Consider the following 26,750-nt stretch of genomic DNA (forward strand, 5'->3'; position numbering starts at 1 on the left):
CTAAAACTCTCTGGGCTTTATTCTTTTCTTTTATACAGTAACAAGACTTCCTTTCACCTCTGAAATTCTAGGATTCTCTCATGATTAACAAGTATGTAGTTTATGCAAAGGAGCATGCAGGGCAATGTAGAAGCATAAGAAAATAGTGTATATGTGCTCCTGCAACCTCCTACTCCCCTTTTCCACTCCCTGAAATCTAGCTTCTGCTTCCATCAGTCTACTGCTGACAATATCCTTATCATGTTTACTTGGTCTTTTAATTGAAATTTTTATGGGTCAAACCTCAATCTTCATTTTACTCATCCTCTCAGAGGCAACTAATACTGTTTCTCCTTCTAGAAATGTCTTTGTAATCTGTGACATCAGGCTGAGTTTTCCTACATCTCTGATTCCTTGTTCTCAGTCTCCTTTGCTAGCTTCATTTCCTCCACTTGCCCCTCAAATGTCAGTGTTCCAACATACAGCATGATGATTAATAATACTTGACTGAACACTGGAAATTTGCTGAGAGAGTAGATTTCAGCTGCTCTCATCACACACACACAAATGGTAACTATGTGAGAAGATATATTGGTTAGCTTGACTGCAGTAATCATTTCACTATGTATATCAAATCATCATGTTGTACATCTTAAATGTACATAATTTTTATTTAAAAAATGTTGATTCCTATTGAAATCCTTAGGCATTATGAAATGAGGTATCCTAATTTTACCATAAGAGTTTGCATACTGACAGGCTTTGAATGTCAAATAGACAAATCAATTGTAACTTTTAGGATATAGTATCATGAATGTATACTGTTTTGTTTATCTCTTAAAAAAATAAAGTGTTCCATGAGGTTCTATCTTTGGTTATCTTAACGGCCTTTGCTATCTCTGTGCCACTTCACCTATTCCCACATTTCTAGTACGACCTACCCCTGACAACCCCAAATCCACATCTTTAGTCCAGGCTACCTGTTAAGCCTCAGATATCCTTAATATCAGGCACCTAAATCTCAACACATTCCCAATGGAACTTACCTACCCCATCCCATGACACAAACCTAGTCATTATCTTTCCTGCAAAATCTGCTCTTCCTCCAAGTTTTCTATCTTAACTAAGGACCTACTATGTATCCTGACGGCCAGGCCATAAACTAAGGAGTCATTCTAGACAATTCCTTCTTTTTACTCCATTCCCACCTCCCTATTTAGTGGGTCACAAGTCCTACAGATTGTTATTTATGACAGCTTCTTTTCATCCCCACACCTCTTTTACTTCAGTTTCAGTCTCATATCTTGCCTAGGCAAATGCAAAAGTCCCTGGGTCTAGTCTCAAACTCCTCTAATCCATCCTCTATAACGAAAGTAATCTGCCTAAAACACATATCCAATTATGTTTTTCCTCTACTTTAAACCAGTTAATGGCTCCACACTACTTTAGACTAAAAATTCAAACTTAAACATGACGTACAAAGGTTTTTATAATCTGACATTTGTCTAATTCACCCAATTCATTCACTCCTCATCACTTAACATCTGTTCCAGCCATATTAAATCTCTCCCAATTCTACTGGTAGTGAAGATTTAATGAGAAAACAAATGTAAAGTATTCAGTACAGTATCTGGCACATAGAAAGCACTTAAAAGTGATAATTCATTATATTGTTCCAAGGTTCTATGCCTATGGACACTGGCGAACTCCTAATCATCAGTTAAACCCTAGCTCAAGTGCTTCCTCTCTGGAGCTTTCCTTGACCCGTTCAAGCAATTTTCATCGATCCTCCTTCATCTCATCATTGTATAACTAGTTTTTACCTTTATTACTGCAATTATCTTTTTATGCAATTCTTTGTTTACATGTTTGACTTCCCTGCTAGAATGTACTCCTCAAGCACAGCAACTGATTCTTAGTCATCTTTGTATTTTCTACTGCCTGATATGGTAGGTTTGCAATAAAAGTTTGTTGAAATGAGTATCTCTTAATATAAAATGCAATTCACTTGAGGAAAAAAAGCACTAGGGTAGAATCAGAAGTGACTAGTTATCTCAACTTATTAGGAAAAGGTTAAAATAGTCATACTATGCCCAACAGAGCAGAGCTAATCTCTTTTTTTTTCATAAATAGGAGGTAACACGTCCATCCATGAGAAAAAGTTAATTTTTTTCCATTGCTACTAAATATTTGCCTTTTGACATTTTCATACCTTAAAAAACAGATTTTTTAGAAAGTTGTTTCAACTTTTCAACTCTTTTTAACACCTAAACAGAAAACAAAGGAGCAATATATGTAAGTGAGTTTTGTGTAGAAACGTTTCAGTCTGAAAAGCATGAAGCAAACACTGGAAGCAAAATGTGCCAAACTCCATAAATGGCTATTCCACACGCTTAATCTGTTAGAAACAAAATATACTTACTGTGGTTACTATTAAACTGAAGAGCACTAAGGTAAAAAGCAGATGATAGTTTACTGAGTTCTTCATCTTGAAACATTCAAACCTTAAAAAAAAGAGAGAGAGAGCAACTTGTTGTAGAATATACAACTAGGAAAACAAATAAAATGCTGTGTTACCACTTGCATACATGCCTCTGGGCCCAGTAACGCCCATCATTTCCTCCCACTCGTACTGTCATCTTAGAGAACCCGCACTGTCTGCAGCCTTCAAGAGGCTGGGGGGACCAGAAGTAGGCACCTGACTTAAATGCGGCCAACAAGAGGCTCTCTCCTGAAAACATGGAGTTTGGGAGCCAGAGACTGAATCTATTTAGTGTGGAGTCAAAGTATAAAAGCCATATGGATTCAAGATCTGATGCTGATATCTGGGGCAACTAAATTGAATGAACAAGTAGATGAATGAGCAGAGAAGTGATCTGCAGGGAGAGAAAAATAAAGCAGATATAAAGATGTGAAACTATGTGGAGAGGAAAGAATGGAGAAAAGAGGTAGAGAGAGAGAAGCTGTCCTTCCTTCCAGTTCTAGTGAGGCTGTCCTTCCTGCTATTGGATTCTATATAATTTCTTCATGCCCTTACAATAAGTAAATCTCTCTTAACTCAAGCGGGCTTGAGTAGGTTTTTACATCTTGCAACTAATGATCCCTGACTAAGGCACACTATTATAGAAAATACCATTCTATTGTAATTGTCTCTTTACTTATCTGTCTTCCCAACCAGACTGCGAATTCCTTGTATGCAGGGATAAAATCTTTTTTCATATATCTAGTCACTAGGATATTGTCTGATACACAGGAAATATTCAGTGAATAAGGAAATATGAACAAGTATTTAGCCATCAATTAAATATCCAACCTTTGAGCCTATGTTTTGGTAGAAGCAGCAGGAGAATTCTCTCAGTTTACTAATTAATTGGCTGTAGGGGGGAATTGGACACAACTCCTATTTCTTATCATAAAGAAAGGTGGTTGGCCCAGATGATTTCTAAGATCTCTTTTACCTTTAAACTCTGTGACTTGATGACTTATTAATAAGAGCTCATCTGAAAGTATTTTTCTAGATCAAGAGCAGCAAACTACAGCCCAAGGGCCAATTTCTCAGCCTAAGCCTGTTTTTGTAAATAAAATTTTACTGGAACATAGTCACAACCATCTGTTTACATATTATCTATGACTGCTTCCACGCTGCAACAGCAGTTGAAGAGTTGCAACAGAGACCAGAGGCCCACAAAGCCTAAAATAATTATTATCTGGCCCTTAACAGAAAAAGTTTCGGATGAGCTCTTTTTAATAATATATTTTTTCAAACTATTCTGATTTTTACATATCTTTAGTAGAAGGTATTCTTGAGCTATCAGTGATGACCATATTGAAAAGAATCAGATAGCCATCACATAAGGGGTTCAGAGAAGTGCTAGGGAATAGAAGGTATACTTAGAAGGTAAAATTATTAAACTTGTAGTGCAATTTCCAACTCTGACACTTCCTAACTGCATGATCTTAGGCAAGTCACCTAAGATAAGCTCTGCTTATATCCATACATAAGTTCCTAAACCTCTCTGTGCTTCATTTCATCACCTATAAAATGGGAACGACACCCATTTATCTTGTACAACTGCGAGAATTAGAGATTACTTGGTGCTGCCTAGTACAATTACAGGTACAAAGTAGATAAATATTATTTTTATGGTATAATATATAAATCTGTTTCTAAATTTGTATACATTCATAACTTAAGGAAAGGCAAAATATCCAATTTAAGTCAAATTTAAGTAAGAGTCTATCTATATTAGTTATAGGATTTTTCTTTATTTTTTTTTTTGGTGAGGAAGATCAGCCCTGAGCTAACATCCATGCCAATCCTCCTCTTTTTGCTGAGCAAGATTGGCCCTGAGCTAACACACGTGCCAATCTTCCTCCACTTTATGAGGGACACTGCCACAGCATGGCCTGACAAGCAGTGCGTTGGTGCACACCCAGGATCCGAACCTGGGCCACCAGCAGTGGAGCGCATGCACTTAACTGCTATGCCACAGGACCGGCCCAGGGATAGGGTTTTGAGATCACAAAAGTTAATAAACAACATTATTATAACTTCCCAGAGATTATAATCTACATTGAGATCACAAAGTGATAATCTTCTACACTATTACAATCGCCCAGACACATAAGTGGGTTAGTTATATTAATTCACTATGAGGCAAACATAAATTTTAAAATATATCAAACAAGTGAATTTTAAACATAAGTACTTACATGCAGTACACAAATATACAACAGCTGTAAATCATTGGGAGTTCATCCAAAAGCTATGAGAAACAAAGACAGATAACAGGACTTAAATATTGTAGAGTTGAAATTATTATGCAAATCAAAATAAAACATCAGAATGATTAAGATGGTCACCTCTTATTATATAATATCTTTTACTAATTCTTTTATATACTTATCACCATCTAATTTACTCTGAGTGTGTATATTCAGTTTATTGTTTTTGAACAAACAAGCTTATCCATCCATCTATCTGTCCTAATGTGCACACCTAAGTAGGATGCCTCACTCACTGTGCAGCTCAGATCATTTGCTATCACAAACTATCATATCATACCTCCAGGAAAGAATGATGTCCACCATCTACAGGTCTGTGGGTCCTATCAGCATTCTTTTGCAATTGTTTCCCTTCCTATGTAGCACATAAGATGGATGAATGTCCACTAATATATGTACAAGAGATATTAATGGCCAAGGAAGTCACTTAATTAATCTAAGTAACCTATGTCTCTGAAAAATAATAATATTATTATTAGCAATAATAATAATTATAGCTATTATGTATTAAACTACAAGTGGGACACTAAGCTATGTGTCGTAGATAGGTTATTTCTAATCCTTAAACTAATCCTATAGAATTTATTTATTCACTAAATATGCATTTAATTAATTCTTTAACAATATATGTACTATGTGCCAGGCAATGTGTTAGGAGCTGAGGATACAATGAAAACAAGACAGTCACTGCCCTCAAGGAATTCACAGTCCAGTGACGTAGAGGGAATGAAAAACATGTAATTAAATATAGAGTAAAAATTCTAACAAAAGGGTCACACAGAAGCCAGAGAAGGTGGTGGCACAAAAGGAAATGGGGTGGTAGAGAAAGGCATTCTAGGAAAAAGAAGAGAGCTTATGTAAAGTGATACATTCTGGTAAATTATTGGAAGAATGAAAATAGCAGTATTTGTGCAAGGTCTTATGGTTAAATGTTTTACATTCATTACCTCATTTAATTTTCACAACAATTCTAAAGTAGGTACTATTATCTCCATTTCAAGATGAGAACACTGAGGTTTAGATAGTTTAGGTAACTTGTCCGAGATCACAGAGCTAATAAGTAACAGAGCCAGACTCTGAACTGACTCTGGAGCGTACCTCTACATTACGTTGCCTCCAAAGCCTTTCACTTGAATCACCTTTAAATATTCAAAAAAAAAACTGGTACAGTATCATGATATGCTGCAGATAAATCTACCACAAGTTTTATGATATACACAACATTCCTCTATTTAAAGTTTTGAACCAGGATCTACTGGCTCTACATTAAACATCTTTTGCATTTTTATTTTCATATTTCAGTTTTCACGTGTTAGCAAATATTTGTGTTAACTATTTGGCCTTTCGACAATGTATTGGAGTACTTAAATGCCCCATTTTTGGGGATCTATCCACATATTTGGAGGGTGGGGCATAAAAAAGATCTACTTTCTCTGTATTATCCCAAGGCCTATCCATATAGTCTATGAAAGGCAGTTGAAATAACTGCTGTCATTCTTTTATGCATTGATTCAACAAATATTTATTAAGCATTTACTAGAGAGAGACATTAAACAGTTAACTGAACAAATAAAATTAATTATGATTATAATAAGTGCTATGAAGGAAAAGTGTAGAGTACCACAACCATAAAATAGGCATCCTAACTTAGGGAGTCATGAAAATCTTCCTTGAAGAAGTGATACATAAGCTGAGACCTGACAAATATGCAGATATGATTAAGGTAAAGAGGGACTGAGGGGAAGACGAGAACCCTAAGCAGCAGAAATAGCATGTGCAAAGGTTCTGTGGTAGAAAGGGAATTTGAAGAACTGAAAAAAGCCCAAAGTGGTTGAAGTTTAATTAGTGATGAAGAGAAGGGATAGGAAATGACATTGCAGAGAAAAGCAGCAAATAGATCACGCAAAATGTTTTAGGCTAAGAGAGATTCTTAATTTTATCTTAAAAGTGATGGTAAGCCATTGAAAAAGTTTAAGCTGGTAGTTGTCTTCATCAGCTTAGGCTGTTCTAACAAAGTATCATAGACTGGGTAGCTTAAACAACAGACATTTGGAGGCTAGGAAGTCCAGAATCACAGTGCTGGCAGACTTGGTTCTTTGTGAGGGCCCTCTTCTTGGCTCACAGATGGCCACCTTCTTGCTGTATCCTCACATGGCGGAGAAAGAGAAAGAGCAAGCTCTCTGGTCTCTTCTTATAAGAGTGCTAATCCCATCACGTGGACTCTACTCTCATAACCTCATCTAAACCTAATTACCATTTTAAGGCCCCATCTCTAAATACCATGACATTGGGGATTAGGGATTCAACATGTGAATTTTGAGAGGACATAAATTCAGTCCATAGCAGTGGTGGTGGTGTGTTTTAGTAATTTTATTTATTTATTTTTCCCCAAAGCCCCAGTAGATAGTTGTATGTCACAGCTGCACATCCTTCTAGCTGCTGTATGTGGGACGCGGCCTCAGCATGGCCGGAGAAGCGGTGCGTTGGTGCGTGCCCGGGATCCGAACCCAGGCCACCAGCAGCGGAGCGTGCACACTTAACCACTAAGCCACGGGGCCGGCCCAGTGGTGTGTTTTAAAATATAGGTTTTACTATCGTTCAGGTATGGGGAGGCCGACTGATCAGGAGAGGATTGCCACTGAAAAGATAGTTTGTTATTCACCGCTCCCAAGAGAAGGGGGCATGCCATGCCACACAGGGCCACCTGGGTAAGCACCAGGGTCAGCCAGGAGGCAGAAGGAGCGCAGGGAAAGTGTGGGCAAGAGCCTGTATTGTGGTTTCCTCGAGAAAGGCAAGGCAAGGGTGGGTAAGCAGGTTTAGGATTGGCTAATTTGAATAACTTCAGTGGGCTCTGGGGTACAGGGGCTGTCTCTAGTTGTCTGGTACCTGGCCCTGGGGGGATTAGGGCAGAGGAATACTGCCTCCTGGTGTGTAATGAGCCAGAGATTCGAGTGGTTTAGAGTAAGGGCTCTGGATTGGTTAGTTTGCATACGAAGGGTGCAGTCCAGGGTAAGTTGCTTGCTATATCTAAGAACTGGCTATCCCTGGGAGGAGCAGTCTCTCACTAGTCAGTGAGGCCCCAGATACTACAGCATCAAGAATACAGAAAATAAAGAAATATAGTTGTTACGGACTGAATGTTTGTGTCAGACCAAAATTCATAAGTTGAAGCTCTAACCCTCAATCTGATGGTATTTGGACATGTGGCCTTTGGAAGGTAATTAGGATTAGATGAGGTCAAGAGGGTGGGGCCCTCATGATGGGATTAATGTCCTAATAAGAAGAGACACCAGAGGGCTTTCAAGAAGGTGGCTGCTTGCAAGCCAGGAAGAGAGCTCTCACCAGACCCAACCATGCTGACACCCTGATCTTGGATTTCCAGCCTCCAGAACTATGAAAAAATAAATGTCTATTTTTTAAGCCACCTAGTCTATGGTATTTTGTTATGGCAGCCTGAGCTGACCAATACAGCAGTAAATATATGGTGCCAGATCAGGTATGTGTGGACAGTGCTCTGAAGGGAAAAAGCATAGACGTGGGAGGACTAGCTAGGAGGTTTTGGCAGTCCAGGCTAACGAAAGTGGTTACATGGATTAAGGTAGTAGAAGTGGGAATAGACGTTAAGTGAAGAGGCATGAGAAATATTTAGGAAGTAAAATAAACAGGGATTTGTGATTGATTTGATATAAAGGTGAGGGAGAAGAAACTGCCGAGGATGACTCCCAGGTTTCTTGCCTAAACACTTCAGCTGACGGTAACACAGTTTACTGAGATTGTGAAAACAGGGAAAATTACAGGAACAATTTCAACATGTAAGTTTGAGGTACTTGTGAGACACCCAAGTGGAAATGTCTATCAGGCAACTAGAAATACAAATCTGTAGCTCAGAAGAAAGGTCTGGACTCTAGATGTTGGTTGCTTGTTTGTTTAAAGAAACTAAATTCAACTGAGCAGATATTAAAAGGGCATGGATTTTAAAATCTGGGTAATACAAATGTAAAAGTCTTATTTTAAAACCAGCTAGCAAAATTATGACTGGAAAAAGCACAGAGTTCCAGGGTTGGGTGGGGTGTATGTCTGAAGATGAGTCTGGAGAGGTAGGCAGGGCCAGATCACAAAACTTGTGGTTCAAATTTATGAGCTTGAACTATGAGAAGTACTAGAGAGGTTTTAAAAGTGACATGTCATTTGGAGAGCAGGAACTGTATTTTACACATCTCATCCCTAACACTTATACAAGGCCTAGGAAACATTGCTCAAAGAATGAAAACAATTAGTTTTGCCTGTAGGAGGAGTATTTCTGTTTCAGTGTGACAAACGGATGCAGGGAGGCAAGGATACCAATTAGGAAACAGTTACAGGAATCTGGGTTTGAGATGATGGATTAAGGTAGTGACAATGGAGATAGCTAGAGGTAGATGTATTCAAGAGTTATTATGAAAGTTGAATCAAGAGATTTTAGTGTTTGTAGAGGTGAGAAAGTAGGAGCAATTAAAGATGAATCATAGGTTTTTGCCTCGGGCTTTTTGTAAGGTAGCTCCATTCATTGAGATAGGGAGGAAAGGAGAAAGAAGGGTAGTATTTATAACCAGAACATCTGTTGTTTACATTATAAAGTCTGAATTAGCTTACAGTATTACCTAACATTTAAGCTATTTTTGTTTTTGTATTATAAATAAAGTTATAGGAAAACAAATATTTTTCTTTGGTTTTATTTTCTAGGATAAATGTATTTATTTTTACTCATGAGAAATAGATGAATACATTCTTTTTATTACTAGCATTTACTTGTTTCTAATATCAAACATATTATGTGCTCAGTACAGAATACTTGGAAAAAGCAGAAAAACATAAAGAAAAAATTAAGAAATTGCCTTTACTTTTACCATCCCCAGGATTATCAATAACTATATCAGTTAGTGAAAGCAAAAAAGAATGAGTTGAATGAGTGAATAAATGAAAAGAAAATCTGGCAGAAGTCTCCTAAAAACTTAAAGCTTTTAGACTCCTACTATCATCAACAAAAGACACAGTCCTAAGACAGGTAAAGGAAACAAAGAATACAAAACAACATTCGGGTCCCAACCTTTCTCTCTAACTTTCTGTGTAACTTCTAGTCAACTCACTTCCCCTCTCTTGGGCTGTTTTACCATTTATAAAATTTGTTGATTGGACTAAGTTTCAAAAATCTCTTCTAATATTAAAGTTCTATGATTCTAAATTCTTTGGTAGCTTTCACTCCTTTGCTGAAGGCCATCTGCTCACTCCTGGTGTCTCTACCCCTTCTCTAACATTTTCCTCAATCTCATTTCCAAATGCATTGCTCTTGGCCAGTTGCCATAAGAATGTGACACATTAATCCTGAGAGTTAGTAATAGCTTAAAATGTTACTCTTTAGGGGCGCACACATAACTTAATAGTACTCAAAGGAATGAATCACTAACAATGGATCAATAATGATAGTTTCAGACAGTGAATGGCTGAAGAAAAAGGAAGGAAACTAATATTTATTAAACACTTACTTACCAGATCCTATGATGGTGCTTTCACATATGCCAATCAACTGATCCTCATAATACTCCTACAGGTATTATTAGACCCATTAGATAGATGAGAAAACTAAGGCTATGCTCAAATAGACAGTAAAGTGGTAGAATCAGACCTGGAACCCAAGCAGCCACCTAGGAATAATAAAGCTGAAGAAAATACCATCCAAGCTCCAAATCATTCTTAAGACAGAATTGTCAATATTGCTTGTACTCAGTTTAGGCAGAAGTGAAATGTGGGCCTCCAATTTCTCTACGGCTACAGGCTAAGTTCAGGCTCATGGAATGGTTCACTGACCACCAGAGTCAGGTAAGTGGCAGTACTGCCACTTCTCACTTTGCTTCAGTGACTGTGCATAACAAATGATAGCCTAACATAGCTGAGCCAAACTCATCCTGAAAGGAGAATAGACAGGGAGCCTGCAAGGAATATTCATGATCATTTTATGTTTAGATTAAAGAGATGAAGAAGCTGTTTAAACAAGTCCTTCAATATTGATGATTCTTCCCTCCTCCTCAATCATTGGGAAAATGGGTCATATGTCATTTTTGCCCAGTTAGGCAAGCATACAAACCACAACTTTGTAGTCCAAAAGGGGAAGGAAATAAAGCATTTGTATATTGTCCGTGAAGCTGATAAAGTAGTATTATAGTAATGATAAAGTATAGAATCAAAGACCTCAGGGTATTATCTTGGTAACAACCTAGCCAACAATTAAGTTTATATGGAAATCAAAGTGTGTCCCACCTCTGCTTAAAATTCATTGATGGCTCACAAGGGAAAAGCCCAAGAGGCTTAGATTTGGCCTCCGGTTAGTTTCCCAAACCACATCTCCTGCCACTTTGTTCAATGCCTGGCCCAGAGCAGGTACTCAATAACGTAACAAATGTTAGCTACTACTACTGGGAGCACTATCACCATCATTAGCACATACTCCCACTCCCTGGCTACAACCATAATGCCACACACACTCTCACAACTCTGTGGGTTCTAGTTGGCCTGGCAAATTCCTATTCATCTTTGAAGATGCAACTCAAACATGCATTTGAGTCATCTATGTGAACCCCTTCTCTGACCTCCCTGCCCTAAATAATTAGTTTCTCTTTCCATTTCCATAGCACCCTGTATGTCCCTTTATCACTGCATTCACTAGCATATTATCTTCACTCCTAGACCACAGATTCCCTGAGGGAAGGACTATATCATCTTTACCTATGCATACCTGTTGCCCAGGTACCAAATAAAAATTTTTGAACTAATGAAAGTGTTCGTCCAGCCTACGCTTGGGCACCTCCAAGGACAGAGGACTTGAGATCTCCCAAGGCAGTCCTTACCATCTACTGGCTCAGAAAATTCTTCCCTGTGTTGAGCAAGATGTCTCTTTATCTTTAAGCCCACTAGGACCACACAGAATAAACCCAATTCTCTTCAACATGTCAACCCATCAAACACTGATTCATAAAACATTTATGTAGGGCTATGTTCCAGACCCATGATAGAAGTAGGGGATACACCAAGGTTACCAGAGAGAGTCTCTGCTCCTAGGTAACTTACATTCTGATAGAGAAGACAGACATATAAATATATTTATAAAACAACACTGATAAGGGCAGTAATAAAGATGCACGAAGTGTTATGGAAGAACATATGAGGGGTACATATTCCACCCAGAGGCCATGGAAGGCTTCCCAGAGGAGCTCCACTTTGGCTGAGACTTTAAAGGACAAACAGGAATTGTCCATGGAAGAGAGTGAAGTGCAATAGGGCCAGACGTGAACAACAGGGATAGAGCATAGAATGGACAGAGAGTCTGGTGTGTACAGCTGAGTGGGGGTAACTGAGCATGTCTTCTCTTCTTCAGGCTAAATATTCCCAGTCCTTCCTCTCAGGCATCATGACTAGATTTTCAGTTCTTTCTTCTGGTGTCTCTCATTTGAACACAAACCAGGTCAGTCCTCTGAAATGAATGCAACATTCTTGTCATGATCTGATCAGCACACAGTAGGGCAGCCTATCCCCTCCTTCACTCAGACGCTTAGTCTCGTCTCACATCTTGTCTCAGCACATTCATCCAGTTGTTTCTTCATATATGGGACAGACGCACACTAGCTTCCAGGGTTAATGTTTTAGGAATAATATAATGGACAGAGGGAATGATCCTTGAGATTTTAAAATTTATCTAAGTCTTAGAAAACGTGTCAAGGAAATGTCAGAGATTACTGCATGCACAGAATTAGACTAGATGTTTTGTAAATTGTTCTGGTTATCTGCTACTGTATAGCAAACCACCCTAAAACTCAGCAGCTTAAAATAACAATATTTACTTTGCTCATTAATATGCATTTTGAGCAGGGTTGGGAGGGGATAGTTCATCTCTACTTCACTCAGTGCCAGCTGGGATAGCTCAAAGAGTGGGGGCTGGAGTCATCTAAAGATTCACTCACTGAAATACTTGGCAGTTGATGCCGGCTGAAGTCTGGGGCCTTCAGGTGAGGTTGTGGCAGAAACATCTATACGTGGCTTTTTCACATGGCTGACTGGTTTTTTTACAACATGGTGCTGGGTTCCCAGGGTAAGTGTCCCAAGAGGACTAGGCAGAAGCCTTATTGCCTTTTCTGACTCAGTCTTGGAAGTCACATAGCTTCATGTCCACCACAGTCACAGTTTCGCCCAGATTCAAGGGCAAGGAACAAAGATCCTACCTCTTGAGGAGCGTCAACACCACATTGTAAGAAAAGCAGGTGGGATGGGACATATTGGTGCAGATACCTTTGGAGAATACAATTATCTGCTACATAAATAAAACTCAAAACTGAGTTAAATACCCCAAGAACAAGAGGTAGTTTGCTTTAGGATGAAGGGTATTCTGATGGGCTGATTAGTATTACTATTCCTCCAAAGCAACTTTGGAGTCTTTTAAAGACTCTTTTCTTTAAGATAAACATAAACATATATTTTCCTTATTATAAAAGTGCTTTATGTTTATTGTAGAAAATTTGGAAAATGTAGAAATGCATAGAGAAAGAAATATAATTGCCTGTAATCCCACAATCCAGGGATAACTACAATTTAATATTTCAATGCATCTCTTTAGCCATTCACTCAAGTGGTTAACTAAATGTCCTTCCTTCCTCACTCCCTTTTATTTCTGTATTTATTGTGCACATGTCATGTGCCAGCATTATTCTATATGCTAAAGATACAATGGTATTTAACAGATGAGATCTCTGCTCTCAAGATGTTTACATTCTAGTTGGGGGGGACTGCAAATAAGATAATTTCAAATGGTGATAAGTGCTATGAAAAGCATAAAATAAAGTAAAAGTAGTTTGCAGAAGGGATTGCTTTACATAAAATGGTCAGAGAAGGCATATCTGAGTAGGTAATATTTGCACTGAGGAGTTAGAAGGAACCAGACATGCAAAGATCTGAGAGAAAAGTGTTGTAGGCAGAGGAAACAGCAATTACAAAGGCCCTGAGGCAGTGTTGAAAGAACAGCAAGGCCAGTGTGCCTGGAGTGGAGCGAACAATGCAGAGGAACAGTAAAAACTGAAGCTGCAGAACTAGACCTGGGCTGGATCATGGAGGCCACTAAAGAATTTGAATTTCATTTTAAGTGCAAATGGATGTCCTGCAGAGTTTTAAGTAGAAGAATGACATGACCTGACTTCAAATTTAAAAGATCACCCTGGCTGGTGGCAGGGGCAATGGTGACTATTGCCGTGATCAAGAAATGAGATGGTATTGGCTTATACTGGGGTAAGAGTAGTGAAAACAGGGAGAGTAGGCCGATTCAGGTATATTTTAAAGGCAAAACCAGAAGAATGACTGATAGTTTAGATGTGAGGGATGAGGGAAAGAAAGAAATCAGGGATGCCTCTAGGTTTTTGGCTTCAGCAATTGGGTGGGAGACGGCATCATGGGGAACACTATGGGAACACTAGGGGAGGAATGGGTATGTGAAAAGAAATAAAGAATTATATAATGCCCATGTTTAAGGCTGAGATTTCTACTAAACACTGAAGTGTATGTCAAACATACAGATGGATATACAAATCTATAGCTCAAACGTGAGGTTAGAGCTGAAGACGGATGTTTTGAATCAGCAGCATATAAATCATATTTAAAGCCATGAGATTACATGAGATCACCTAGGAAAGAATACAGAGAAGGTGGCCCAGGACTAAAAGAGTGGCCATTGAGGTAAGGAAGAAAGCTAAAGGAATGTCCCTTTCCATAAGACAAGGAAAACTGGGAAGCCAAGACAAATGTTTCATGAAGAAAAAAGCAAACATTGTGTGGAATGCTACCGAGAGGTTAATAATAAAATAAAAAATGTGTCTATTGGATCTGGCAAGATGAAGGTCATTGATGACCTTGACAACAGCTGTTTCTGTGCTGTGAAGGGAAGAAATATCTAACTGGAATGGGAAGAAAAGAGAGGGAGGTAAGTGTGGAGTAAGCAGAGATACTCAAGTGGCTTTTATGTGAAAGCGAATAAAACTGACTGAATAGCTGGGGCTGGACACAGGGTCAAGGGAGGAATAATTTTCTAAAGATGGGAGCTATTTGAGCATATTTGTGTGCAGATGGCAGTGCCTAGTATAGTGACTTTCTAAAGACTGTGGTGGAGTAAGAGACTGGGGTGGGGTATGTAACTGCAGGAGCAAAGTCTTTTGAGTAGGAGGGAGGGATAAATTCAGAGCACAAGGAAGGAGACACTGGCCTTTGATAGGAGTTGGGACATTTCTTCCATAATAATAGGAGGAAGAACGTGGTGGTAGAAAGAAGAGGGAGTTCCTGATTCCTTCTACATTCTCAATGAAATATCGAAGAAGATATTAGCAAGGAGAAGGGGGTATGAGGCAGAAGACACAAAAAGAAATCTAAAGAAAGAGGAACAGGTGTGAAATGACAGTTCTGGAGAATGGAAAGTGAAATTGGCAGGGAAATGTAATGGTATTCCCTTGTGGCACTGAGTGGTTATTTGAGATTTTTGTTTAATAATTTAAAAGTGAGATCATTTAACAAAGGGATGTGATTTCTATGTGCAATATTTAGCTACTCGGTTCAGGCATAGGAGAGGCAGATAATTGAGCTTGACCTGGGTTGAATATTGCTCAGAAAGAGGGGAAAGGGCTTTAAGGATATTTTTATGGTTAGGTGGGAGTTATAATTTTGGGTCACAGATTACAAACTTTGTAAAAAGGTAAGAGAAGAAGTGAGGCAAAATGTACTTCGTTCCAGTCTTTTTTCTATTGTTTATAAAATTGATACCATATACATAAAGTTTTAGGTCTTTATAACATTTTACCATGTTAAAAGTCTTCACAATATTATTTTAAATGGCTACAGTGCATTTCAACACATAGATATATCATAGTATACTTAACAATCTCCCTAGTGTTAAACATTTAGACCATTTAAAAATCTTGATCATGTGTAACACTGTGATAAATATCCTTTTTTCTGTCTCTGATTACTTTCTTAGGATGTATCCCCAGGAGTGCAATTACTGGGTCAAAGGATATGTACATTGTTTTTCTATTTTAAAAAATACTGAAACAATTTCAACTTACGGAAGAGTCTGAAGGACAGTACAAAGAACTTTTTCCTCCCTAAACCATTTGAGTAAGTTGCTGACATGAGGTTCCATTACTCCCAAGCACTTTAGTGCATGTTTCCTACAGAGATATTCACTTCAATTACATGCCTTGACCAAATGGGATTTATCACAGGAAAGCAAAGTTGGTTCAACATATGAAAATCAATCAATGTACTAGACTGTACTAGACCATACTACAGTCATGCATTGCTTAACAATGGGGATAAGTTTTGAGAAATGCGTCGTTAGGCAATTTTGTCACTGTGCGAACATCACAGAGTGTACTTACACAAACCTACATGGTATATAGCCTAATACACACCTAGGCTATATGGTACTATTCTTATGGGACCGCCGCCGCATATGTGGTTCGTCAGTGACTGAAAATTCATTATGTAGTGCATATTGTAATATAATCAAGGAGAAAAACCACATGATCATCTCAAAAGATGCAGAAAAAATATCTGAAGATTCCAACGCCTTTTCATGAGGAAAACACTCAACAAACTAGGAATAGAAGGGAACTTCTTCAGCCTAATAAAGGGCACCTACACAAATCCCCAGCTAATATTATAACTAATGGTAGAAGCCTGAAAGCTTTCTTCCTAAGATCAGGAACAAAACAAGGATATCTGCTCTCTCCAATTCTATTCAACAGTGTACTGGAAGTTCTAGTTGAGCAATTAGGCGAGGAAAATAAATAAGGCATCCAATTGATAAGGAAGAGGTAAAACTATCTCTATTTGCATATGACATAATTTTGTACACAGAAAACCCTAACAAATCCACATATGCACACACACAAAACTATTAGAGGTAAAAAACAAGTTCAGCAAGGTTGCAGGATACAAGAGCAACATGCAAAAATCATTACTATTTCTATACATTAGACATGAGAAATCAGAAAAGGAAATTAAGAAAACAATTCTATTTACAGTAGCACCAAAAAGAGCATAATACTTATAAATAAATTTAACAAAAGAAGTCAAGACTTGTACACAAACTACAAAATATCACTGAAAGAAATTAAAGACTTAAGTAAATGGGAAGACATCCTGTGTTCATGGATTGGAGGACTTAAAATTAGATGGCAATACTCTCCAAAGTGATCTGTGGATTCAATATAATTTCTTTGAAAATCTCAGCTAACATTTTGCAGAAATCGATAAGCTGATCCTAAAATCCGTATGGAAATGCAAGGGACCCAGAATAGCTTAAACAACTTTAAAAAAGAAGAACAAATTTGGAGGACTCACAGCTCCCAATTTCAAAACCTACTACAAATTTATAGCAATCAAGGCTGTGTGGTACTGGCATAAGGACAGACATATAAGTCAATGGAATAGAACTGAGAGTTGAATTGAGAGTCAAGAAATAAACTGTTACATTTACGATTGATTGATTTTCGAGAGGGGTGCCAAGACAATTCAATGGGGAAAGAACAGTCTTTTCAACAAATGATTCTGAGACAACTGGATATCCACATGCAAAAGAATGAAGGTAGACCGCTGCCTTACACCACATACAAAAATTAATTAAAAATGGAACAAAGACCTAAATGTAAGAGCTAAAACTATAAAAGCTCTTAGAAGAAAACACAGGTATAAATCTTCACCACTCTGGATTAGGTAATGGTTTCTATTTGGTAAGGGTCTAAGATCCAGAATATATAAAGAACTCTTACAACTCAATGATAAAGACGCAAATAACCAATTTAAAAATGGGCAAAGGATCTGAATAGACATTTCTACTAAGAAGATATACAAATGGCCAATAAGCACATAAGGATGTTCAGTATCATTAGTTATAGGGAAATGTAAATTAAAACCACAATGAGATATTACTTCACACTCACTAGGATAGCTATAATCAAAGGACGGACATAAGTATTGACAAAGATATGGAGAAATTGCTGATGGAAATGTAAAATGGTGCAGCCACTTTGAAAAACAGTCTGGTAGCTCCTCAAAAGGTCAAACATGGAGTTACCATGTGACCTAGCAATTCCACTCCTAAGAATATACCCAAGATGACTGACAACATACATCCACACAAAAACTTGTACATGAATGTTCATAGCAGTATTATGCATAAAAGCCAAAAAGTGGAAATAACCCAAATGTCCATTAATTGATAAATGGATAAACAAAATGTGGTATATCCATACAAGGGAATATTATTTGGCCTAAGTAAAAGAAGCCAGACACAAAAGGCCACATATTGTATGTTCCATTGCTATGCAATGTTCAGAATAGGCAAATCCATAGCGATGGAGAGTAGATTAGTGGTCATCAGGGGCAAGCTAGAGGGAGTAATGGGAAGTGACTGTTAATGAGCATGAGGTTTCCCTTTGGGGTGATGAAAATGTTCTAGAATTAGATAGTGGTGATGGTTGCACAATTTTGTGAGTATACTTAAAACGACTTGTATATTTTAAAAGGGTGAATTTTACGGTATGAGAATTATATCTTTAAAAAAAGAAATTCACCTGCATATACACAATACTACCAACAAAATCAAGAAATTAACATTGATTAATTACTACCATGTAATCCTCAGACCCTATTCAAGTTTTTCTAAGTGTCCCAATAATATCATAAATATAAGCATACACACACAAAAAGGATCCAGTCCAGAATCACACGTTGTATTTAGTTGTCATGTCTTTTCAGTCTCCTTCAATCTTGAACAGTTCCTCAGTCTTTTAATTTTATGACCATGGATACTTTTGAAGATTACATGCCAGCTGTTTTATAGAATGTCACTCAATTTGGATTTTGCCTGATGTTTCCATATGACTAGATTCAGATTATGCATCTTTGGTAAGAATATCAGAGAAGTGATGCTATGTTCTTGCCACTGTATCCTATCAGATGGCATACAATTTTGATTTGTCCCATTACTGAAGATACTCATTCTGACTGCTTAAATGAGGTCAGATGTCTGCTAGGCTCCACCACTGTCAAGTTACTCTTTTTCCCTTTATAATTATTTTGTGATGAGGTACTTTGAAACTATGTGAATTCAGCATCCAACTTCTAATTTATTCATTTATCTATAATCACTTATTGTTTCATTTATTACATTGTGTATTATTTTAGTATGGACTCATGATTTCCCATTTTACTCAATGGGTTATATATTCAGTGGGTTTGATAACTGTTATAACCTGTTACTATCATTACTTATTTTGATGCTCAAATTGTCCCAAATTTGGCCAGTGGTAACCCCTTCAAGTTGGCTTCAGAGTCCTTTTGACATGTCCCCACCGTTTTTTTAGCATTTCCATTCTTTCTGGCAAAAAAACATGTTGCAGGCTCATATTGTCCTTTTTCCTGCCCCAGCCCTTGGAATCAGCTCTGGTTCCTTTTAATGGAGAAGGATATTTAGAAACCAGATCTCGCTGTTAGCTGTGCTCTTTGGTATGGCGGTTCCCTTCTCCCAGGTGCTCTCATGGACAGAGCTAGAGAATGAACATATATATGTATGTATAGAAATATGTGTGTGTATATATATATATAAATATATATGAGATATTTATAAACCGTGGGTGATTTTGGTCAAATCAATTAGCCTCTTTCAGCTTGGTATTGGAATTTGTAAAACACGAGTAATAATTATCTAAGATACTATATATGAAAGTACTTGATGATTACTAGAGCTGGACACATTCCAATTACTTTTTACCATTATAAAATGCAAAGCCTTATTTTCAGGGTTTTTATTCAGCTGTTGCCCACGAGTATCACCGTTCTGATTGTTGGTACCCTTGCCATACAGTTGTTAAATATTTTGAATATCATTCCTGCCATTTCTCACCATTTCTTCAAACACATTTTAAGTTCTAGCTTTACTACTTTTGTCAGATATACCACACATTGTAATGACTCCCTGCTTCTCTTTATGTCATAGTGCAAGTCTGGTATGTCATTTCATCCTTTCACTACCTAAAAGGTTTCAACTAATTCTTTCAGATTCTGTTTAAATGTCTAACTTTTATAGATTCTTCCAGGCTCCACTGTGTTACCATAGATTATTTGTACTTCTTTTTTTTTTTTTTTTAATAAATTTTTTGTTTATTGCAGTAACATTGGTTTATAACATTGTAAAAATTTCAGGTGTACATCATTGTACTTCATGGAGATTCCTCAAAAAATCAAGGATAGAACTACCATATGATCCAGCTATTCCACTGTTGGGTATTTATCCAAAGAACTTGAAAACACCAATTTGCAAAGGTACATGCACCCCTGTGTTCTTTTTTTTTTTTTTGTGAGGGAGATCAGCCCCGAGCTAACATCCGTGCTAATCCTCCTCTTTTTGCTGAGGAAGACCGGCTCTGAGCTAACATCTATTGCCAATCCTCCTCCTTTTTTTCCCCCAAAGCCCCAGTAGATAGTTGTATGTCATAGTTGCACATCCTTCTAGTTGCTGTATGTGGGACGCGGCCTCAGCATGGCCAGAGAAGCAGTGTGTTGGTGCGTGCCCAGGATCCGAACCCGGGCTGCCAGTAGCAGAGCATGCACACTTAACCGCTAAGCCACCGGGCCGGCCCTATTTGTACTTCTTTAAAAATAATTTTCATACTATATTATTGTTTACAAGTCTGTTTTCCCAGCCAGAAAGTATGGGAAGAAGTGTGTTCTATGCTTGATCAGCTCAGACCAGTGCCTTATTCATTTGTGTATTCTCCAAGTCAAGTATGGCATGCACAGCACACATAACACCTTAATATAAATATGTGTTGAACATTAGGATCAATCCTATGAATTAATTCTTATGCATTTAACATAGTTATAATTAATAATTCATAGACTGTTGTATACACAGATCTTTCCAGAATAGCACTGTCCAAAACAGTAGCCACTAGCCTTATGTGGCTACTGAGCACTCGAAATAAACCTAACCTAAATTGAGATACACTGCAAGTGTGAAATATACACCTGATTTCAGGATATGAAACATTTCATTAATAAATTTTTATATTGATTACATGTTGAAGTAATACTTTGGCTATACTGGGTTAAATAAAATATATTATTAAAATTAATTTCACCTATTTCTTTTTTAATGTGGCTACCAGAAAATTTTAAATTACATATGTAGCTCACGTTATATTTCTACTGGACAGTGCTGTTCTAGAAGTTTCTGGGTTAGTCATGGGGAACAAAGAGGTCAAAAGACTGAGGACTAGTTATATGGCCTCCTTAGAGTAAGGACAATAAATAAAAATTCTTGCATTGCTCTAAAACTTTGCTATTTAGTGGGACCAGACCATTCAAATGGATGCCATAAAAAAGAGACATGAGGGAATGCAGGCATCTAAGAGTAAGAATATATTATTTTGGTGAACTGATTCTGTCTTTTAAGATGTCTCCATGGGACTCTACTCTTTAATCCTGCTCTAAAACTGTACATGCCTGCACAGCTGTGGTCAGAAAGCTAGAATGCTCTTGCTTGCTTTCTCTATGGACAACTTACTTGCTTGCCTCTTTATTTCACTTAGATAATTTGGATTTTTCGGCCTGAAATAAAAACTCCGGGGGCCGGTCCCAGGGCTTAGCGGTTAAGTGCACGTGCTCCGCTACTGGCCGCCTGGGTTCAGATCCCCGGCGCACACCACCACACTGCTTCTCCGGCCACGCTGAGGCCGCGTCCCACATACAGCAACTAGAAGGATGTGCAACTATGACATACAACTATCTACTGGGGCTTTGGGAAAAACAAAGGAGGAGGATTGGCAATAGATGTTAGCTCAAAGCCGGTCTTCCTCAGCAAAAAGAGGAGGATTAGCACAGATGTTAGCTTAGGGCTGATCTTCCTCACAAAAAAAAAAAAAAAAAAAACCCTCCAGATATCACAAATCCCTTTTTTTTTCAGTCTCTTGTCTCAATACCATCCTCTAGTAATGTGCTCTTTTCTCAAATTTGAAGTGTCTCTGGATAAAGAGAAATAAGCAGTTAGTCAATTTTTTCATTACTGACCTGCATTTCATATTTCAGAGTCATGTGGAAGCACCAGGATCCCATTCCTACCACTGAAATTAAAAGAAACAAATAAAAAAAACAATTAGCTTGAAATTCTTTGGGGGTGGCCAGAGTGACTTGAGAAGACAATAAGACATTTCAAAGCACTGAGTTTTAAGAAGAACAAAGCTTACGAAATTGTGTGCAGGATATAGCAGACTCTGCATAAGCTCTATAATGGATGAAATTTTGGTATAGAAAAAAACAAGTACAGTGTGAGTTCTCTTAAATTCCCTCCACTACGTGATTTACTAGATTAGTCAATATTCTCCATTCTTTCTATAAAATCTATTACCTGATGCTCAGGATAAGCTTTAACGCCCATAGCTGGTTAGCTGCACCTCAGTACTTCCTTGCACTTCTGATCCAAATAGTTGAATTGTATGCTTACTAAGAGCCAGTCAGTTGTTTGTTCCCAAATCTGTTAACGCCACTGTATTTAGTTATCAGAAATATGACTGCAAAAAGAGAGCTTTGTTTCTATTTAAAATGCTTAAAACATACTCAATAAAAGAGAGCTGCTAATAAAAACTTCTGTTGAATTAGGTGTGGTGAAGATATCTGTTACAGGTTGTGAAAAATAGTAAAAATCTAAAGATTCTGTATTCGTGTCTAAAAGTTCTTCCCAAGTGCCTCTATTTTAAATAAACTGTTTTTTCACTTTAGGGTTTTTAAAATTTTTTGTTTGTTTTTTAATGCAAGAAAGGCTACGTAGAACTACAATTAGGGTCCCATATTCAAAGGCCATGCCCTACATCAAATAATTGTCAAAGATTATATAACTATATGTTTTAATTAAAACTTTAAGGTCAGTTTATATATATTTTTCAACAATTATATGCTTTGACTTTTTAAAAATTAACTGACCAGATATCAGCCCCTATCACATCTGGTAACAGGGCTTCTCCTGTGATTCATTCAGTTCAGTTCAACAAGCATTTACCTAGCACCTCCTATTTGCCAAATTCAGCTCCAGATGCTGAGGTACGAAGATAAGAGCCAGTCATTGGCCTTAATGAAGCATACAGTCTAATGGAGGAGACAGGCAGATAAATGGCAGAAGCTGCCAGTATATGGACATATGATAAAGACATACACACCGAGTGCCATGGGAACACACAAGGGGGGGCACTTATGTCAGAGAAAGCAAGAATGATGCTGCAGGAGTCAGCCCAACAAACATGGTGAACGGGGGTGTCACCAAATAATTTGTACAAAGCCACTTGAGAAAAATGTCAAACTCTGTTACTTTTGCTTTTCAAAAAAAATTACTATGTACATTATAACATTATTTTTTAACTGCTCAAAATAAGACGAGAGAAGTAAAGAGTTACTGCACTCATTTTACTAAAGAGAGGAAGCAGGATGGCTGGTGTCTTTTTTTCCAAAGGAGATATTAGAAGGTGCAAAGGTGGATAAATTAATAGAAGGGGGAAAAAAAAATCAAACCCAGTTAAAGTCACACAATATATCATGAAGCAAAAAAATAAAAATGAAGTGGGATGACTATTCATCCTGAAAGGCAGACTGGCCACTTAATCATGCCTCACTCAAGGACTGCTTTTATTCAAACCTTTTCAAATGTTCTCTTGCTACTATCTATTATGTAGCTTTAAAAGTTTCTGATTTTCCAGAGATCTCTACAATTTATTTCCTTTCAACAATCCATTTAGAATGCAAAGAAATGTAACAGAACAGCATCACCTTTCTCCACACAATATTTTATATTTTGCCACTTTAAAGCAAACCACCAATTTTTGCTAAAGTTTATCAGTTCTATTGAGATATAATTCACATACCATAAAATTAATTTATTTAAAATGCACAATTCAATTGTTTTTAGTATGTTTACAGAATTGTGCAACCAGTAACATTATCTAAATTTTAGAACATTTTCATCACCCCAAAGAGAAACCCCACACCTATTAGCAGTCACTCCCTATTTCTCCTCAAATCTCCTCCCTCCTCAGCCCTAGACAACTATCAATCTATCTTCTGTCTCTACAGATTTGCCTCTTCTGGACTTTTCATATAAATGGAATCAAACAATATGTAGTCTTTTCTTCCTGGTTTCTTTCACTTAGCATAATATTTTCAAGGTTCATTCATGTTATAGCATGTATCAATAATTCATTCCTTTTATGGATGAATAATATTCCGTTGTATGGACATACCATATTTTATTTATCCATTCACCAGGTGATGGACATTGTTATGGATTGCATGTTTGTGTCCCCGTTAACTCATATGTTGAAGCCCTAACCCCCAATGCGATGGTATTTGAGAGACGGGGCCTTTGTGAGGTAATTAGGTTTAGATGAGGTCATGAGAGTGGGGTCCCCATGATGGGATTAGTATCCTTATAAGAAGAAGAAGAGACAGAACCTCACTCTCTCCACCTACATGCAACAAGGATAGGCTATGTGAGCACACAGGGAGAAGGTGGCAGTCTGCAAGCCAAGAAAGGGGCTCTCAACAGGAACCAAATAAGCCAGCACCTTAATCTTGGACTTCCCAGCCTCCAGAATTGTAAAAAATAAATGTCTGTTGTTCAAGCCATCCAGTCTATGGTATTTTATTATGGTAGCTGGAGCTAATACAGACATTTAGGTTTTTTCCCATATTTTAGCTATTATGAATAATGCTGCTGTGAACACTCATGTACAAGCTTTTGTGCAGACATGCATTTTTTCTTTTTAAACGGTGGAGCTTTGATTTTATTTTTATTTATTTATTTATTTATTTATTTATGTGAGGAAGATCAGCCCTGAGCTAACATCCATGCTAATCCTCCTCTTTTTGCTGAGGAAGACCGGCTCTGAGCTAACATCTATTGCCAATCCTCCTCCTCCCCCCCCCCCAACAAAGCCCCAGTAGATAGTTGTACGTCATAGTTGCACATCCTTCTAGTTGCTGTATGTGGGACACGGCCTCAGCATGACTGGAGAAGCAGTGCCTCGGTGTGCGCCCGGGATCCGAACCCAGGCCACCAGTAGCAGAGCGCGAGCACTTAACCGCTAAGCCACGGGGCCGGCCCTCTTTTTTTTTTTTAATATCTTTATTTTATTCATATATTTTTATGTCCCCGAGATCGTTCTGTATGGACATTTTCTTTTAATTTTATTTTTGGTTTATTGTGGTAACATTGGTTTATAACATTATATAAATTTCAGGTGTACATCATTATACTTCTATTTCTGCATGGATTACATCATGTTCTCATGTTCACCACCCAAATACTAATTTCAATCCATCACCACACACATGTGCCTAATTATCCCTTTCACCCTCCTCCTTCCCCCCCTTCCCCTCTCGTAACCACCAATCCAATCTCTGTCTCTATGTGTTTGTTTGTTGTTATCATCTGCTACTTAATGAGTGAGATCATACGGTATTTGACTTTCTCCCTCTGACTTATTTCACTTTGCATAATACCTTCAATGTCCACCCATGTTGTCACAAATGGCTGGATTTCATCATTTCTTATGGCTGAGTAGTATTCCATTGTGTATCAATACCACATCTTCTTTATCGATTCTTCCCTTGATGGGCACTTAGGTTGCTTCCATGTCTTGGCTATTGTGAATAACGCTGCAATGAACACAGGGGTGCATGTATCTTTTCGCATTGGTGTTTTCACGTTCTTTGGATAAATACCCAGCAGTGGAATAGCTGGATTGTATGGTAGTTCTATTCTTAATTTTTTGAGGAATCTCCATACTGTTTTCCATAGTGGCTGCACCAGTTTGCACTCCCACCAGCAGCGTACGAGAGTCCTTCTCTCCACATCCTCTCCAACACCTGATGTTTCCTGTCTTGTTGATTATAGCCATTCTGACGAGTGTGAGGTGATATCTCATTGCAGTTTTGATTTGCATTTCCCTGATAATTAATGATGCTAAACATCTTTTCATGTGCCTGTTGGCCATCTGTATATCTTCTTTGGAAAAAAGACATATGTTTTCATTTCTCTTGGGTATATACCTAGGAGAGTAATTTCCAAGTCATATGGAAACATATAGAAGAGTTTCTATATGAAGAACTGGCAAAGAGTTTTTCAAAGTGGCTGCATCATTTTACACGCCCATCAGTAATATACGAATTTCTCCACATCCTCCCAATACTTGCTATTTGTTGTCTTTCTGATTATAGCCATCGTAATGGATTGAAGTGGTATTTCATTGTGGTTTTGACTGGCATTTCCCTAATGACTACCTCATTCCCTGTTCTTTTCTAGTAGAATGTTCCACATTTTAGATTTGTGTGATTGTGTTTTTTTAATGGACTTCATTATTTAGAGCAGTTTTAGGTTCTCAGCAAAACTGAGCAGAAAGTATAAAGATTTTCCACATAATCCCTCTCCTCCACATGCCCTCCCCACCACGATCAACATCCCGTAACACAATGGTACATTACAACTGATGAACCTACACTGACACATGATTAGCACCCAAATTCCACAGTTTACATTATGGTTCACTCTCGGGTACGGACAAATTTATAATGACATGTATCCACCACTGTAATATCATACAGGGTGGTTTCATTGCCCTAAAAATCCTCTGTGCTCTGCCATTTCATCTCTCCCTCTCCCCTGACCCCTGGCAAGCACTGATCTTTTTACCGTCTCCATAGTTTTGCCTTTTGCAGAATGTCATATATAGTTAGAATCATACAGTATGTAGCCTTTTCAGACTGGTTTCTTTCACTTAGTAATATGCACTTAAGGTTCCTCCATGTCTTTTTCATGGCTTGATAGCTCATTTCTTTTTTTTTTTTTTTTTTTGTGAGAAAGATCAGCCCTGAGC

The 26,750-nt window shown here is 37.8% G+C and overlaps 1 protein-coding gene across 3 annotated transcripts in view; it reads right to left on the reverse strand.

Moving 5' to 3' along the window:
• The window catches only part of ACER3 (alkaline ceramidase 3), a 159,862-nt gene that overhangs the window by 54,160 nt on the left and 78,952 nt on the right, over window positions 1-26,750 (reverse strand). For 2 of the 3 annotated variants that reach the window (XM_058545555.1, XM_058545554.1), the window contains exons 3-5: window positions 21,901-21,953; window positions 4,693-4,745; window positions 2,402-2,483 (exon numbers count right to left, since the gene is read on the reverse strand). In XM_058545555.1, coding sequence (XP_058401538.1) covers window positions 2,402-2,483; window positions 4,693-4,745; window positions 21,901-21,953 — 188 coding nt within the window. The remainder of the gene's footprint in view (window positions 1-2,401; window positions 2,484-4,692; window positions 4,746-21,900; window positions 21,954-26,750) is intronic. The other variant, XM_058545556.1, reaches the window with a different exon arrangement.

The sequence above is a fragment of the Diceros bicornis genome, chromosome 7, assembly GCF_020826845.1.
Source record: "Diceros bicornis minor isolate mBicDic1 chromosome 7, mDicBic1.mat.cur, whole genome shotgun sequence".
In the NCBI taxonomy this organism is placed as follows: Eukaryota; Metazoa; Chordata; class Mammalia; order Perissodactyla; family Rhinocerotidae; genus Diceros; species Diceros bicornis.